Source organism: Echinops telfairi, unplaced genomic scaffold (assembly GCF_000313985.2).
Source record: "Echinops telfairi isolate 266 unplaced genomic scaffold, ASM31398v2 ScPeMD7_23;HRSCAF=83, whole genome shotgun sequence".
In the NCBI taxonomy this organism is placed as follows: Eukaryota; Metazoa; Chordata; class Mammalia; order Afrosoricida; family Tenrecidae; genus Echinops; species Echinops telfairi.
In genome coordinates, this window is record NW_022103920.1 from 37,722,149 (window position 1) to 37,736,493 (window position 14,345).

A 14,345-nucleotide genomic window follows, 5' to 3' on the forward strand; every position below is an offset into this window, starting at 1 on the left:
TGAGTGAGTGAGTGAGTGAGTGAGTGAGTGAGTGACACAGCTAGGATGCAGCGGTTCCGTCGTCCAGTAAGGTCAGGGTCTCTTCACTTTGACTATTTTTGACCATCTTTTGAGTAGAATACTGTGAATTTACCTACATTTGTTTCACAGGTTGTTTTCAAGGTTTTGGATGGCAGCTTTGAAATAGAAACCCTTACAGCCCCTACATCGGGGTATGAATTGCTTAATATTCTTCATACTAACCCCTGTGAAGAATCCCATAGTCACAGCCTGCATTCCTTTTGACCCCGTTTCTGCCATCCATCCGTGGGATCCCAGTCGAGGAGAGTCCGTGAGCACGTGGCACCTCAGGGTTCCTTCATTCCTCATTGTCCTTTCTCTAGATCTGGTGACACTAACGAACCTGAGGATAAACTTGACCAAACTCCATACCCTTGGGGATACTTTGCTTGGAAGGAGGCAAAATGATTCCCTTGATAAGTACTACTACGTGCTATACGAGATGGCCGTTCGGGGCAGCTGCTTTTGCAATGGCCATGCTAGTGAATGTGTCCCGTGCCGAAGGTGCGTGGAGACGTGTTCAGCCCTCCTGGAATGGTGAGTTCTGAATCCAAGAGGAGCCAGATTTCCTGTTTGCCTTTCCCTAGCGCGGTGCTGTAGTGTGTTTACTGAGCATAGGTCTCTCTCCTCCACGACCATAAACAATATGAGGGCAGCTCAGAAGGGGCGGCGTACGTCTTGGGACAGGCAGTATGTAGCCCCTCGGGGAATTGTGCTTCTCTGCCCAGAGGTGTCCGTGGATTCTCCCACATAGCGGGAGCCCCAGTGAATGAAGGAGCACAGCGTCTGGTTCCTTCGTTCTTTCTCTTGCCTCCTGTGTGTGTTTTAGGGAATGGAGATTGGTTGGGGAAGAGCTATCATTTCACATTCGTTCTCTCACAGAAATTAATTGAAGGCCTGGTTTGTGTTACAGTAATGTGTGGTATGGGGGAAATGGCCAGTCTGAATAACCAGATGACCCTCCACATTTACCATCACAACACAGATATCACTTATTCTTGAGGCTCATCTTAGAAGATTGAGGTGGTAGAAGAATTAAATTTCTATGTAGAGTCCTGGGGGATATGGCTCCTCATGCTCTTAAATGGTATATTGCCATAGGAGCCTTGTTGGGAAGATTATTATTGTACCTTCACCTTAGTTACCCTGAAAATGGTCTCGCCCTCTACAAAAATGCCCCGCTGAAGGCAGTGTGTGGTAACCCCCAAGAATCACACTCCCAATTCCAGAATTCTTCCCTTTTCTAACTCCCTATTTTCTCTTATTCTCCTAAATTACTACACACACACCACCACCACCACCACCACCACCACCACCACTCCCACCCCCACCCCCATTTCCTATCCTGGGCTGCAAGGCCCTACCCAGAACCTAAACTTCAGAAAAGCCAAACTATGTATGACAAATGTTCACCGAATGTTCTTAAGATTTCAAAAGGTAGGTAAGCTAACTATAAAATTAGTCAGGACTGGCATGCTAACTAACATATGGGAAAGTAAGGCTCAAAAGACCCTGTGCTCATATTTCATTTTCCTTTGAGAGAACTCCAACGTCCTTCAAGATGAGCTCTCTCGTTTGTTTATAGCCCATGCAGGTTCACGGTCAGTGTGTCTGCCAGCACAATACAGATGGCCCGGACTGTGAGAGGTGCAAGGACTTCTTCCAGGACGCTCCTTGGAGGCCAGCTGAAGGCCCCCGGGACCGCACTTGCAGAGATGGGTCACAGTGAGTTCGCAGCAGAGGCTGGGGGCATTACAGAGGCTGGGTGTGCTCAGTGCCCCCTCCTTTGGAGAACATTCCGTCCATGTCTGTGGGCTTGCAGGCAACAGAAGTAGTACTTCCGTGGCTCCCAGTTCCAATTTTGTGATACTAGTTCAGGTTCCCAGGTGCATAGACACTGCACCTACTTGTTAACTTGAAGGCTGGTGGTTCGAGCCCACCAGTAATAGTGTGGATGCAAAAACCTGATAATCTGCTTCTAGGCTTTTCTTATGTTTAAAGATATCAAAAGCCAAACCTATTGCCTTTGAGTTGGTTCTGAATCATGGCCACCTTCTGACTCACAGGACCGAGTAGTACTGCCCCAGAGGGTTTCCACAGCTCTAATTGCTATGGAGACAGACTGCTGTATCTTTCTCCCCCAGAGCTACTGGTGGGCTTGGGTGGCAGCTGGGTGCTTAACCGCTGTGCCACCACAGTCAGGCCTGTGAATATTACAGAGTTATCTTAGATAGCGGAATAGGGTTTCTGTGAGACAGAATGAACTTGACAGGAACCAACACGATCTACTATTACTCCAAAACACCAACGTCACTGCCATCGAGTCAATTCCAACTCCTAGCATCCAGATCGGACGGAGGAGAGCTTTCCCTTTGGGTTCCCAAGCCTCTAACTCTTCATGGGTGTAGAACGCCTCATCTTTCTAACTGCTGACTTTAGAAGCCCAATCCGTAACCAGGTGCCACCAGGGCTCCTGACCTTTCGTTATGACCCGTGAGAGAAACACAAGCTTTTCAAATCCTTCTATGAAAAACTAACTTTAAAAATGAATGTACAAGATGAGTGGGACGTTTCGGGGGTGGAGGGGGGTTGTCAGCCTTGTAATGACAATATGAGCAAGGATGGTGAGACTTTAGGAATGCAGGGAACCCAAGATTTGGTACTTAGATCCCTACTATTTTCCTGAGTACTCAGTCAGTGCTTTTGTGAACCTGACCTTAAAAAAAACCATTTATCACCTTTAAAATGAGCTGTGTAATCACAGCCCGTTGTAGTGCTCCTCCCCCTTTCTGCCTTCATGATTTACTCCTGAACTCCCCTATCACCCGCCCCCACCCCTGCATTCCCTGTAACCCTTCATGTCAGCTATTCTCATTCGATAGCCATTCCCCCCCATGCTTCATAGCTGGGAGACCCAACAGGAAACAATCAGAACAAAATCACACTAACCATGGTGGGGGTGCTCTGAGATGGACGTGGTGGTGACTGTACAATGCCCCTTGATATGATTGAACGATTGAATTGTATGATATGTAAATTATGTGCCAATCAAACTGTTGGGGTGGGGGAATTCCATATAATAGGATAGAAATGGGGTCCGTGATTGAGTTTTGCAGGCTTTTATATTTGGTATAAAATTTTTCACTAATAATGTGGCTTGGTTTGGTTTTTAATACTGTCTTTGATACCTCCACATTTCCAAACTTGTTATCCAATTTAGTTTCCGAGATTTGGGAAAAGTAAGTATTGCTTATACCAAAAGGAAAACTTAAAAACCACCCATCCATGTGAGTTACAGTCTCCCCAGCAAAACACAATCAGAGCTTAAACCCTTTACAGCAGCAGTCGTACCCCTTTGGGGGTCGTCTAAGACCACCGGAAAAACCAAGACAGTCCTCTATCCATCTCCAGGCGGGTCCACCCACATACCCACATACGAGTACCCGGTGTGAAGACTGTTAGCCATGCTATACCATGCTGCAAGACAAATTTTCATTTACTCGTCATTAGAAAGAAATATTTCATATATATGATTACATATTGTTTTGTGATCACTATGCTTTAATATGTTCAATTTGTAACAATGAAAATACATCCTACATATCAGATATTTACATGACAATTCATTACAGTAGCAAAATGACAGTAATGAAGTAGCAATGAAGATAATGTATGGTTGGGGGTCACCACCACATGAGGAGCTGCATAAAAGAGACGCAGCATTAGGAAGGTTGAGAACCACTGCTTTACAGGGACAAACCAAGGACCCCAACAGTACAGGCCGTCTTTCTCTCCCTCCCTCTGCTGAGCTCAGATAGGATAGAAAAGGTGTGCTGCCTCCTCAGGCCCCTAAATTACGGAGAAGCAGGCCAGGGCTCAGATCTGATCAGCAGGCCCAGGTCTTCTCCAGGATCCACAGGGCTCTCCTCCCATCCCCTGCTTCCAAATCTGTAAATCATGAGGTGATTCACGAAAGGATGCCCTCACCAGTGTTTTGCCTATCCTATAGTCTTATCTGAAAATTCCAGTTATTATGGATTGAGTTGTACCGCAGCCCCCTCCCAAAACTATGTGCTGGAGTCCTAACCTCTAACCTTGAGGGCGTAATCCTGCTTGGAGATAGGTTTCCTTTGTTGTGTTCATCAGATCATACCTGAGCAGGGTGGGTTCTATATGTAATCTCTTCTCAGTGTTCCAAAGAGTAGATTAGACAAGAAGTATGAGGGTGGGAGAGGAAGAAGGGATTAATGGTATGTGAAGTTACCTAGGAACTGAAAACCCAAGAGTTTAAGGCCACCAGGAACTTCCCCAAAAGCCTACAGAGAGAGCCCCCGCCCTAGAGCCAGTGCTCTGAATTCAGACTCCTGAGCTGTGAGAAAGTACAATTCTGCTCCCTAATGCCCCCACTGGTGATATTTCTATAACGGCAGCACTAAGACACCACCACACAGAAAATTTGATGCAAACATTTTTTTTTTCAAACTTAGAGCCCATAAAGCAGTAGAAGTTTTCTTTACCAAAACACAGAAATACTGCCTTGTAGGACTTGCAGATCGCCCAAGTAGCTGAAGACCTGAGGGGCCCAAGCCATTTGTGATGGTGCCAAAATGGTTCTTGCTAAAAGGTTTTGTTTTTCAAAATGTGGGCTTGCAGTCGATTTCGACCCCTGTCCACTTTATGGGACAGAGAAGCACTGCCCGCAGTTTCCAAAGAAGCAGACTCTCGTGTCTTCTCTCATGGAGCGACTTTTGGTTATCAGCTGAGTGCCTAACCTCTGCGCCACTAGGGCTGCTTCAGTAAAGAGCAAAGCCTACAAACCCCAATGGAGCAGCTCTGTCCTGCCCACGAGGCCACTGTGGGTTGGAACGGATCCCAGGGGCACTAACAACAACACACTAGGCGTTTCAGGAGCACATTTTACGGAAAGCGAATGAACAGAATCATCATGCGAGAAGGTCTTTGGAAGGAACCTATTTGAACCGTTTGCTTACTTGGTGAAAGGAATCCTTCTGGCAGTGGGTGACAAGTTGGACTGCTATCTGCAGGTCGGCAGTTTGAGCCTCCAGTGGCCGATACCCCAGGAGGAGGCTTTCTGCCCTCATCAAGGTTCACAGCCTTGGAAACCAAAGGGACAGGTCCACTCTGTCCAGCAACGGTTGCTGGGAACAGGGATGGATGGGATGGTAGCAGGTTTGGGTTGGTTATACGTGAAGTATCTACAGGAGCCCTGGAGTGTATTGATGAAAGGGGTGGGGCAGGGTGGGGTGGGGAGGACAAGATAGACACTTCCAAATCAAAGAGAACCCACTTTGGAGATTGTCAAAGGGGAGGGAGGGCTCTAGGAAGGGGGGCTAAAACCACAGGTTGGACCCTTGATGCTGCTAGCTAGGTGAAGTGAAAGATTGTGGTCTAATAGAAGAGACATCAAGGAGCCAGTGTTGGGGGCGGGGTGGGGGGGCTTGATAAGTAATTTAAACTGTTGAATACAACGTTGATGATATACACCTAATGTACAGAAATGGAGCGAGAGAGAGAGAGAGAGAGAGAGAGAGAGAGAGAAAGAGAGAGAGAGAGAGAGAGAACAAACTGATGAGCATTAGAAAGCTCAGGATGTGTTCTCAGCCTCAGCTCACCCGCAGTGTCCCCCAATAACGCTCATCTCTTTTTGCCCAGCGTGTAGCTGTAACAGCCACTCGGACCGCTGTCACTTCGACTGGACCATGTACCTGGCGAGCGGTGGCCTCAGCGGGGGCGTGTGTGACAACTGCCGGCACCACACGGAGGGGCTGCACTGCGAGCGCGGCACGCCCCTCTTCTACAGGGACCCCCTCAAGCCCATCTCGGATCCCTACGCGTGCCTCCGTGAGTCCCTAGCCGTGGGTCCGTCCTTTCCACCCAGGTCAGACCAAACGAACCCACTGCCAGAAAGTCGGTTCTGACTCCTAGCAACCGTCCTATAGGACCCCTATGGGTTCCCGGACGCTAACTATTGACGGGCGTAGAAAGCCTCTGTCTCCTTCTCAGCAGCCAGTGGTTTTGAACTGCTGACTTGGCGGTCAGGCGGGCTCCCAGCCCTCACGGCATCTCCAAGTTGCCCTGACATTGGGTGGATTCTGACCCACGTGGCCCCAGGTGTCACAAACTGCGCCACGGGCGTGATCTTGACAGAAAGCAGTTAGGGGAGTTGCCATCCATCGGTCCCCCGCATAGGGACCTTCTATACAACCAACGGAACACGGCCCGGTCCTGCGGCAGCGGCGGCGTGTTGGAGCCGATTGTTGGCGCCACCCTGTCGATGCATTTCGTCATGGCTCTTCCTCCCTTCCACTGCCTCTATGAACAAACCACGACCCCAAGACTTCCATTTTACGAGCTTTAATTTCCTCAAATAAATCGGACTGTTCGGTAGTCCTCTAGCAGGGGTTGATCTTGTGGATTCCCCCAGGAGGCCGCAGTGGTTGGAAGAGAGGCTGCAGATGCCCTCAGCACCGTGGAGGTCAGGGTAGGGCAGTGGCTAATGGAATGGAGCTGGCCAAAACGTCTGATTGGTGGTAGACAATGCTGTTTCCCCGGCTTATTTCTTCTCTGTTGTTTATAAACCTTAAAAAATGTTATCCTTTATCTCTCAGTCTTTTTAATGCACTCTATCAAGCATGCTAGAATAGAGGAAAACATATTCTCTGTTCTTGTGGGTTTGTGAGAATTCATTCCATAAGTGTGCTTATCATCATCTTTAAGGATTGGTGACCCAGCTGTACTTCTGCCTCGTCTGTCTACATCCAACTCTCTCCCTTATTTGACATTTAGCCTTCCACGGCCTTTGACGGACCCGCCCACTGACAAGCTTTCCAACAGCTGGTAAACACCTGCATACGTGGAGTACTAACATTCAACATTGTATTTTTGCGATTTGTGGTCACATCGGTTCTTCAGTTTTAATTTCTGTATGGCGTTCTTTCTGGTAAATATGAAAAATGGCATTGCCATTCTTCTTTCGATGCTGCAGTAAAGATTCTTGCCTGCATGGCCAGTACACAAGCCAAAGACCGTCCATACGATAAATAACTCAGAGTGGAATTGTTGACCTGTAGGCTAGATCATCCTGAATTGTCCCCTGAGCCACAGGACCAGTTAATATTTTTACCACCGGGGTGTGAGGGGGCTCCCACCGGTTCATGGGAAAATTCCATTATCCTTCCATGTCACTTTTCCACCGTTATTGAGTCCCTCAATGAGAGTTGTTTGCAAACAAACAAATACACCTGCCATTTCTTTCCTGGATGCTAATAGAAGGCATGAGACTCCTGGGCCAAAGACAAAAGGCCTTCTTACTCACAACACAGCAAGCAACAAGAGGTTTCCCTTTGCTCGCCCCACCCCAAGTCCTGTGGGGGTGACAGTCAGGACTCAGAGTGGATCGTGCGCCTCCAGTGAGCGTGTATCCCCACTGAAAACGCACCGCTTCTCTAGCAAGTGGAAGTCAGCCTGCTCTGTGGCTGGAGAAGTGGTTACCCCGTCCCTCAAGGGGCTTTCTGCAAGCACGGCCCTGGCATATCCGCTGAGCAACTGGCAGCCAGGGCCTTGCAGTCAAGGCACCCTCTGCAAGAAGGCAGAACCCCGCCCCCCACCCCCACCCCAGCGGAACGTTCAATAGTCCTGCTCCTGAGGCTGCTCCATGACACCCACCAAAGTTGTGGCGTGAGGGGTGGAGAGAGGGGTATGAAACTGTACCTTCAAACTTTACACCACCATAAAACATAAAACAAAGTCTTATACACAAATCATCATTGGCCTCCAGAATAGCTAATGTGGAGCATATAATGTCCTACATTTCACTACCACGTAGAAACACGTTAAAGCAAGTTCCTGTGGACATCCCTCTGCAGACACCTGATTGCATAAAGTTTTCTAAGTTTACAAACCAATACAAATAACTGGATTCTCACCACCACCCCCACCACCCCAAAAAAACACTTTAAAGCAGTCTTTTTTTTAAATCATTTTATTGGGGGCTTGTACAGCTCTTATCACAATCCACCCACTGTGTCAGGCACATTTGTACATTTGTTGCCATCATCATTCTCATGACATTTTCTTTCTACTTGAGCCCTTGGTATCAACTCCTCATTTTCCCCCCTCCATTTCTAAAGCAGTCTTTAAAGTAATTTCTAACTGTCCTAAAGTTTTTACCCGAACTTGTAATTTTGCACACACACAAATAATGCTTACTAATGTTTTTAAAGTTATATATTTGTAAAAGAAAATAATTGTCTCTCGGGTAGAATGCAGTGCTTTGAGTCGATCATCCAGAAATCAGGAAGGATGTCTGGGAATAGCAATTAGACAAAGCATTTTCAAATACATCAGCCAGTCTGATGTATTAAGACCACTTAGTATTAACCTTGGTTTTGCAGAAAACCAAGGACATAGAATTAGCACCCCATCATGGCATTTGAAAGTGAGCAAGGAGTTTTTCCATGAAAAGAAGTTGAGGTGTCTGTAACTCTCATAGTTAGACTCCCCGGCTTCTCCCAGTTTCCCTAAACACATGCCTGTGTATATATACAAATGTAAACAGATGACGTTTATTAAGAAGGCCAATTAACATTCTCACATAAATTTTCTCTAAATTATCCTTATTTGACTCTAAATATTTATATAAATAGATTCCAGACATAAGAGTTGGCTGATTTTAAGTCTTCTATGATTAAAACACAAATACGACAAAGAAAAACAAAAACACATGATGGTCTCGGTCGAGGATAATAAAAGTTGCTGGAAGTAAATCCTGTGATCCCAGGAGATGTAGGATTTCTATGCTGAATGCTAAGGAGCCCCGATGATATAGTGGCTTATGCATTGGCGGCGAACCACAAGATCAGCAGTTCAAAACCACATGGGAGTACAGTGAAACTTTCTGCCCCCTGGAAGAAGCCCGCAGGGGCGGTGCTCTGCTGTGTCCTCTGGGACTGCTATGTGTTAGAATCAATTTGACAACAGGGGAGTCCTAACGGCTTTCAGAGAGGCTTATTGCACAGTAAAGTTAGAACACACTCACCCATATCCCTGTCTGTGCACAATTAGATTATACTCTGGACCACACGCCGAGCCTTTGGCATCTCTCTCAAATAGAGTTGAGCTTTTGCCTCTTGGCCACTTCTAAAATGAATCCAGTTTGCCCTTGTTCTCTAGAAACAACTGGCATGAATTAGAAGGAAACTGTGGTTTTCCAGAACTAGCCAGAACCCAGTGCCGCTCTGTAGAAGCACAACAGTGGGACAGCTTTCACAAACAGAAACCCGTTTGTTCCGTGTGGGAGACCAGAGGTCTGAATTCAGAGTGGCCTCCACAGGAAGGGTTTCTTTACTCTCTGTCAGCACTCAAGGAAGTCTCTAGTCTCTTTAGCTTCTGCTTCCTGCTCCCTCGAGATCTCCGTGCATTATTTTTACCCCATTCTGTGTTAGTCAATGTCTCCTCTGCTCACTTGTTTAATCTCTTTAACATCTTAAAAAAGATGGATTCAAGAGATAGCCGACACTAACCCTGCCTCACTAACCTAGCAAAGATAGCCCACACTCAGCCAGGGTAGAACCAGAAGCGTAGACGTCAGGATGTACAACACATACATTGAGGAAGGGGGCATAATGCAATCCGTAACCATGAAGAAGGACCGATCAATTGCCTAACCGTGTTTCAAGAATATGCTGGATGTTCTATATGTTTGTGTGTGTGTGTGTTTTCTCTCTTTCTTTCTCATGGCCCTTCACACACACACACACACACACACAATCTTGTTGGTTGCAGTGATGCTGGGGCTGCCTTGGTTAAGTGCTCGCTTGCTCATTGGGAAAAGACCAGTGATTTAAACGTACCAGCCACTCTTTGGGAGAGAGAGATGGAAGTCTGCTTCCATGACAATATATAGGCTTAGAAACCCTATGGGGCAGTTCCACTCTGTCCTTCTGAAGTCGCTAAAGTCACAGATGGATGGCAATGGGGGGTGAGTTGCCATCAAGCTAATTCTCACTCATTGTGACCCCTGTGCATGGAGTAGAATTGGTTCCTAGTAGCTTCATGACACCAACCTTCCAAATCTCTGCTCCGCAGCTCTGGACCATCCCCTCGGAGCTCGTCTTCTGCTTCACCACCTGTGCCACGTTTCAGTCCAGTTGTTTCACTCTTACCTGACTCTTGACCTTAGTCTCATCTGTAGGGCTTTTGCGTATGTCTGTTTTGTTTTTCTGTTGTCAATCTATACCTAGCAACATCCAGTTTTCATAATAGCAGTCTTCTTCTGGGAGAAAGCCAGGGTTTCCTACTCCCATAAAACCTTACCGTCCCAGAAACTCACAGGCGCAGCTTTACCTGGTCCTATAGGGTCGCTATGGGCCGGCATCAACTCCATGGCTCCTTCAATTCCTCCTGCGTGGTTGTTTGTTGTTAGGCATTGGTTCTGACTCCCAGCCACCCTATGTCCAACAGAGCAAAACCCTGCCTGGTCCTGCCGCGTCCCCACAATCGTTATCCGGAGCCCATTGTCACAGCCACCGTGTCAATCCAGCTCCTGGAGGGTGGTGGACCCTCTACCGAGAGGGATGTCCTTTTCCAGGAACTGGCCTCTCCCGATCGTATGTCCAGAGTGTCTTACCATCATTGCTCCTAAGGAGCATTTCACTTCTTCCAAACTAGATATGTTTATTCTTCTAGGAGTCCATGGTACTTTCAATATTCTTCCCCAACACCATAATTCATACACCTTAGTTCTTCTGCAGTTTTCTTTATCCACTGTCCAACCGTCACACGTAATGAAGCAATGGGAAATACTACGGCTCGGGTCAGGCGCACCCTCGTCCTGAAAACGACATCCTTGCGCTGCAACACTTTAAGGCGGTTTGGGGCCTTCGGAGCTATTTCTCCACTTATCGTCTTGTATACTGGGCTAGTGGTGAGGCTTTTTGTTTCCTTCTTTCAGAGTCTTTTAAAAATCTTCTCTCTTTTTTCTAACATAAGGCCAAGAGAAATCTGGGAGTCATTTCTGAACAGCTCTTGCCCAACAGTCTAATTATTTAAACAAGCCTAGTGGTTTAAACAAAGTAAGGTAATTATAGCGTGGGTCGAACCCTATGCTTGGACTTTGAGTTTCCCACCATGTGCAAACGACCAAGACAACGAACATGTGTGTCTTTGTCCCCAGCTTGTGAATGTGACCCCGATGGGACTTTATCTGGCGGCCTTTGTGTGAGCCACACGGAGCCTGCCCCGGGGTCTGTGGTTGGCCAATACCTATGTAAGGAGAACGTGGAAGGAGCCAAGTGCGACCGGTGTCAGCCCAACCACCATGGACTGAATGCCAGCGACCCCCTCGGCTGCCGGCGTAAGTCAGCGTGGGCTTGTCCGCTCACCCAGACGCTTTTCAAAGCCTGGGGTGTTCTCCCCAAATCCAGTAGTTGTGAAGACACACGAGGCCAGCCAACCTCCACGTTTTACAAATGCGATGGAAGCGTCGGCAAACCTTAGGGAGTCGGTGAACTTTGCTGCGTGGTTTGCTGAACTTACGGTCATAAGAGGCCAGCAGGGGTCGTTCGTATTTCCCCCACTGGAGCAAAAGCCAGGGGAAATGCCAAAAAATGTAATGCCGAGTTGCAACATCTTTAGGAAAATGGCCTCCACGCTGACTCACCAGGGCGCTGTCTACAAAGGTGCTGCGTTACGTTACACGTCTCTGCATAGAAGACTGACCTCTCAGGCAATGGCCAAGAGCTGGGTTCCTTTTTATAAGTCATTTTCCCTCTCCTCACCCCTCAGAGCATTAGTACATAGCCACTCTGACAAAGAGAATTTAAGAATTAAAGAGTCAAGGGAGGGGTGGAGGGGAGACCAAAAGAACCCCCACAATTTCCCCGCTCTAAATGGGCAGACTCTCAGCTATGGGGTCACAGGGGTTTCGAGCTGCCTGAGGGCTGGTGGCACTTCCGATCCTCAGGAACCCTGGGTCAATCATTTCCACTGGTCTCAGTGGCAGGCTCCCTATTTTCTGCCCATATAAGGAATTGCGCGGTATTTACATGTCCAAAGTGTAGCCTTCTGAATCAGTCAGCATTAAAATGCTGCTCCTTTTAAAATTTGATTGCAAAGTTGCATTTCATGATAATGAACTATGGTTGAGCCAATTTCTCTCATACTTTTCTGGCATCCCCCAAGTTTCCTGTTTAACCCGACATCCTCAGAGAATACCCCAAATCCTGTTTTGTGTTTCCTTTAGTCTCCTTGTTATAGCTTTATTGAGATACTGTTCACATGCCTTGCAATGCAGTCAGTTCCATGGTTTTTAGTGTATCCACAGAGGTTTATAGCCATTGACACAATCAATTTTAGAATACAAGTATTTTTATTATCCAGAACAAAAGCGCTCTCCTCTTTAGCTATTCTTTCCAACTGCCAGCCCTCTCATAGCTCTAGCCAACCGCTGATCTAAATCTGGTCTCTATGGATTGCCTATTTTACATATTTTACATAAATACAGTTACATAGTCTTTGGCCTCTTGTGACTGGCCTATTTTACTTATCATTGTATGTTCAAGATGCTCCATGTTGCAGCATGTCTCAGTATTTTATTGCCTATTCTGTGATATCCCACATCTTGTCGATGTACTCATCAGTCAACAGGTGCTTGGATTGCTTCGATGAAGATTGGGTTTTCCTGCAGGGGAACGAATCAGCAGGAAGCATTCTGGTACCATCAGCTCGTAGCCTTTACAACAGCCAGCAGGATTCAGAAAGGTCTAGGGGTGAAGGAGAAAGGAAACAAAGGAAACAGGGAGACACAAAGAAGAGAGGAGAAAGCGATGATAACTGTTTCTGCCAGAGACAGAGCCCTCGTTAATGACCGTGGTTCTCAATAACCTCTGGCCCTGACTCACCCAAGCTGCTTGGCATCACTCAGGTGAACACTGCCAGGCTTCCCAGCTTGCACAACTTCCTACACTTGCTTAGCTCCTCCTAATTGCCAACACAAGGGCTCTGGGGGTGGCTGGCACTGGATTTCCTGCTCCGGGTTTGTGTAGTACACCAGTTGTGTAACCAATTGACTTGGCAAGGCAGGCTACTTTGTATTCTTTGGGCCTCCTGTTCTGCTTAGTGTGAGCTAGTAAGAACTTTTCAAACAGTGGAGAAATGAGAATGAGAATAACCATGTATTCTGTGCTTTCAGCCTGCAATTGTAACCCTTGGGAGTCTGCCGTTCTCGCCCTGTGATACAGATTCAGGACAATGCTTGTGCCAGGCATTTGCCACCGGACCACAGTGTGAAACGTGTACTGTATGTATTTGCCTGTGACTCCTCTTTTCTATCCAGGAATGTAGAGTTCTATTGTCACTGCCCAGAAAATTCATGGTCTTGTCCATGGGTCTTCCTACCTACTGTTCCATTGAGTCTGAAGCCTCAAGCTCCTACACTTGACTGTGGGCGGTCTTGGTCTTGGCTGAGGTACTATGATGAGAAGAAAAGACTAACATGTTTCTCTTCTCATCAGCAGAAAGTATAGAAATTTGGGGACTGACATCTTACTTCCCAGATCCTTTGGTCCAAGTAAGCGCATCATTCAAAGCCCATTTCAACCGCCCTTCCTCACAGCATATTTTCTGATCCCTTGGATGGGGTGTCATTGCTCTGTCCCTCCCTATGACATTTTGACAACTATCATATTCTACCTTACACAGCCTCCTGCCATTATGCATGTCAACAACATATCCCCCACACTGTTGACCACATCGTGAACTGCCTTCCGTTTCTTTCTCAGTGGTGATTTTAATGAGTACAAGCAATGAAAATGTTGAATCAAAGAAGGTACACCTATGAAAGAACATTGAGCATTATAAGGTGTGTGTGTGTGTGTGTGTGTGTGTGTGTAGAGAGAGAGAGAGAGAGAAAGAAAGACATCAGTTTAATCAAAGTGACTTGAACCAGTACTACATAGTTAGCTCATACTGGCTTTCTAGAGCTGATGATTAAACTTTGGGTTATTTTGTAAATTCATTGTTAAAAGCAACCACCATTAGAAATTAAGTGGTAAACTTTACAATTAAATAAAGTATGGTTTTAGAAGGTCTGAAGTGCTCACAACTGATCACTTCCAGGAGGCTTTACGTTGGATTGTCCTCTCTGGGCACGAGTGTTCTCTTTTGTCTGTTGTATCTCCTTGGTAGAACAACTCTGTAATGACAAGCTGCTGTCCCACCTCCTCCCAAATTCTCATGCAGTGACATCATGTGGATCGCTTGAAACT

The 14,345-nt window shown here is 46.8% G+C and overlaps 1 protein-coding gene across 1 annotated transcript in view; it reads left to right on the forward strand.

Annotated features, from left to right (window-relative positions):
- The first annotated feature begins 530 nt into the window (after positions 1-530).
- LAMB1 (laminin subunit beta 1) overlaps positions 531-14,345 on the forward strand; it is a 182,265-nt gene continuing 168,450 nt past the window's right edge. Inside the window, exons 1-2 of the mRNA XM_013004629.2 lie at positions 531-564; positions 5,734-5,922. Coding sequence (XP_012860083.1) covers positions 531-564; positions 5,734-5,922 — 223 coding nt within the window. The remainder of the gene's footprint in view (positions 565-5,733; positions 5,923-14,345) is intronic.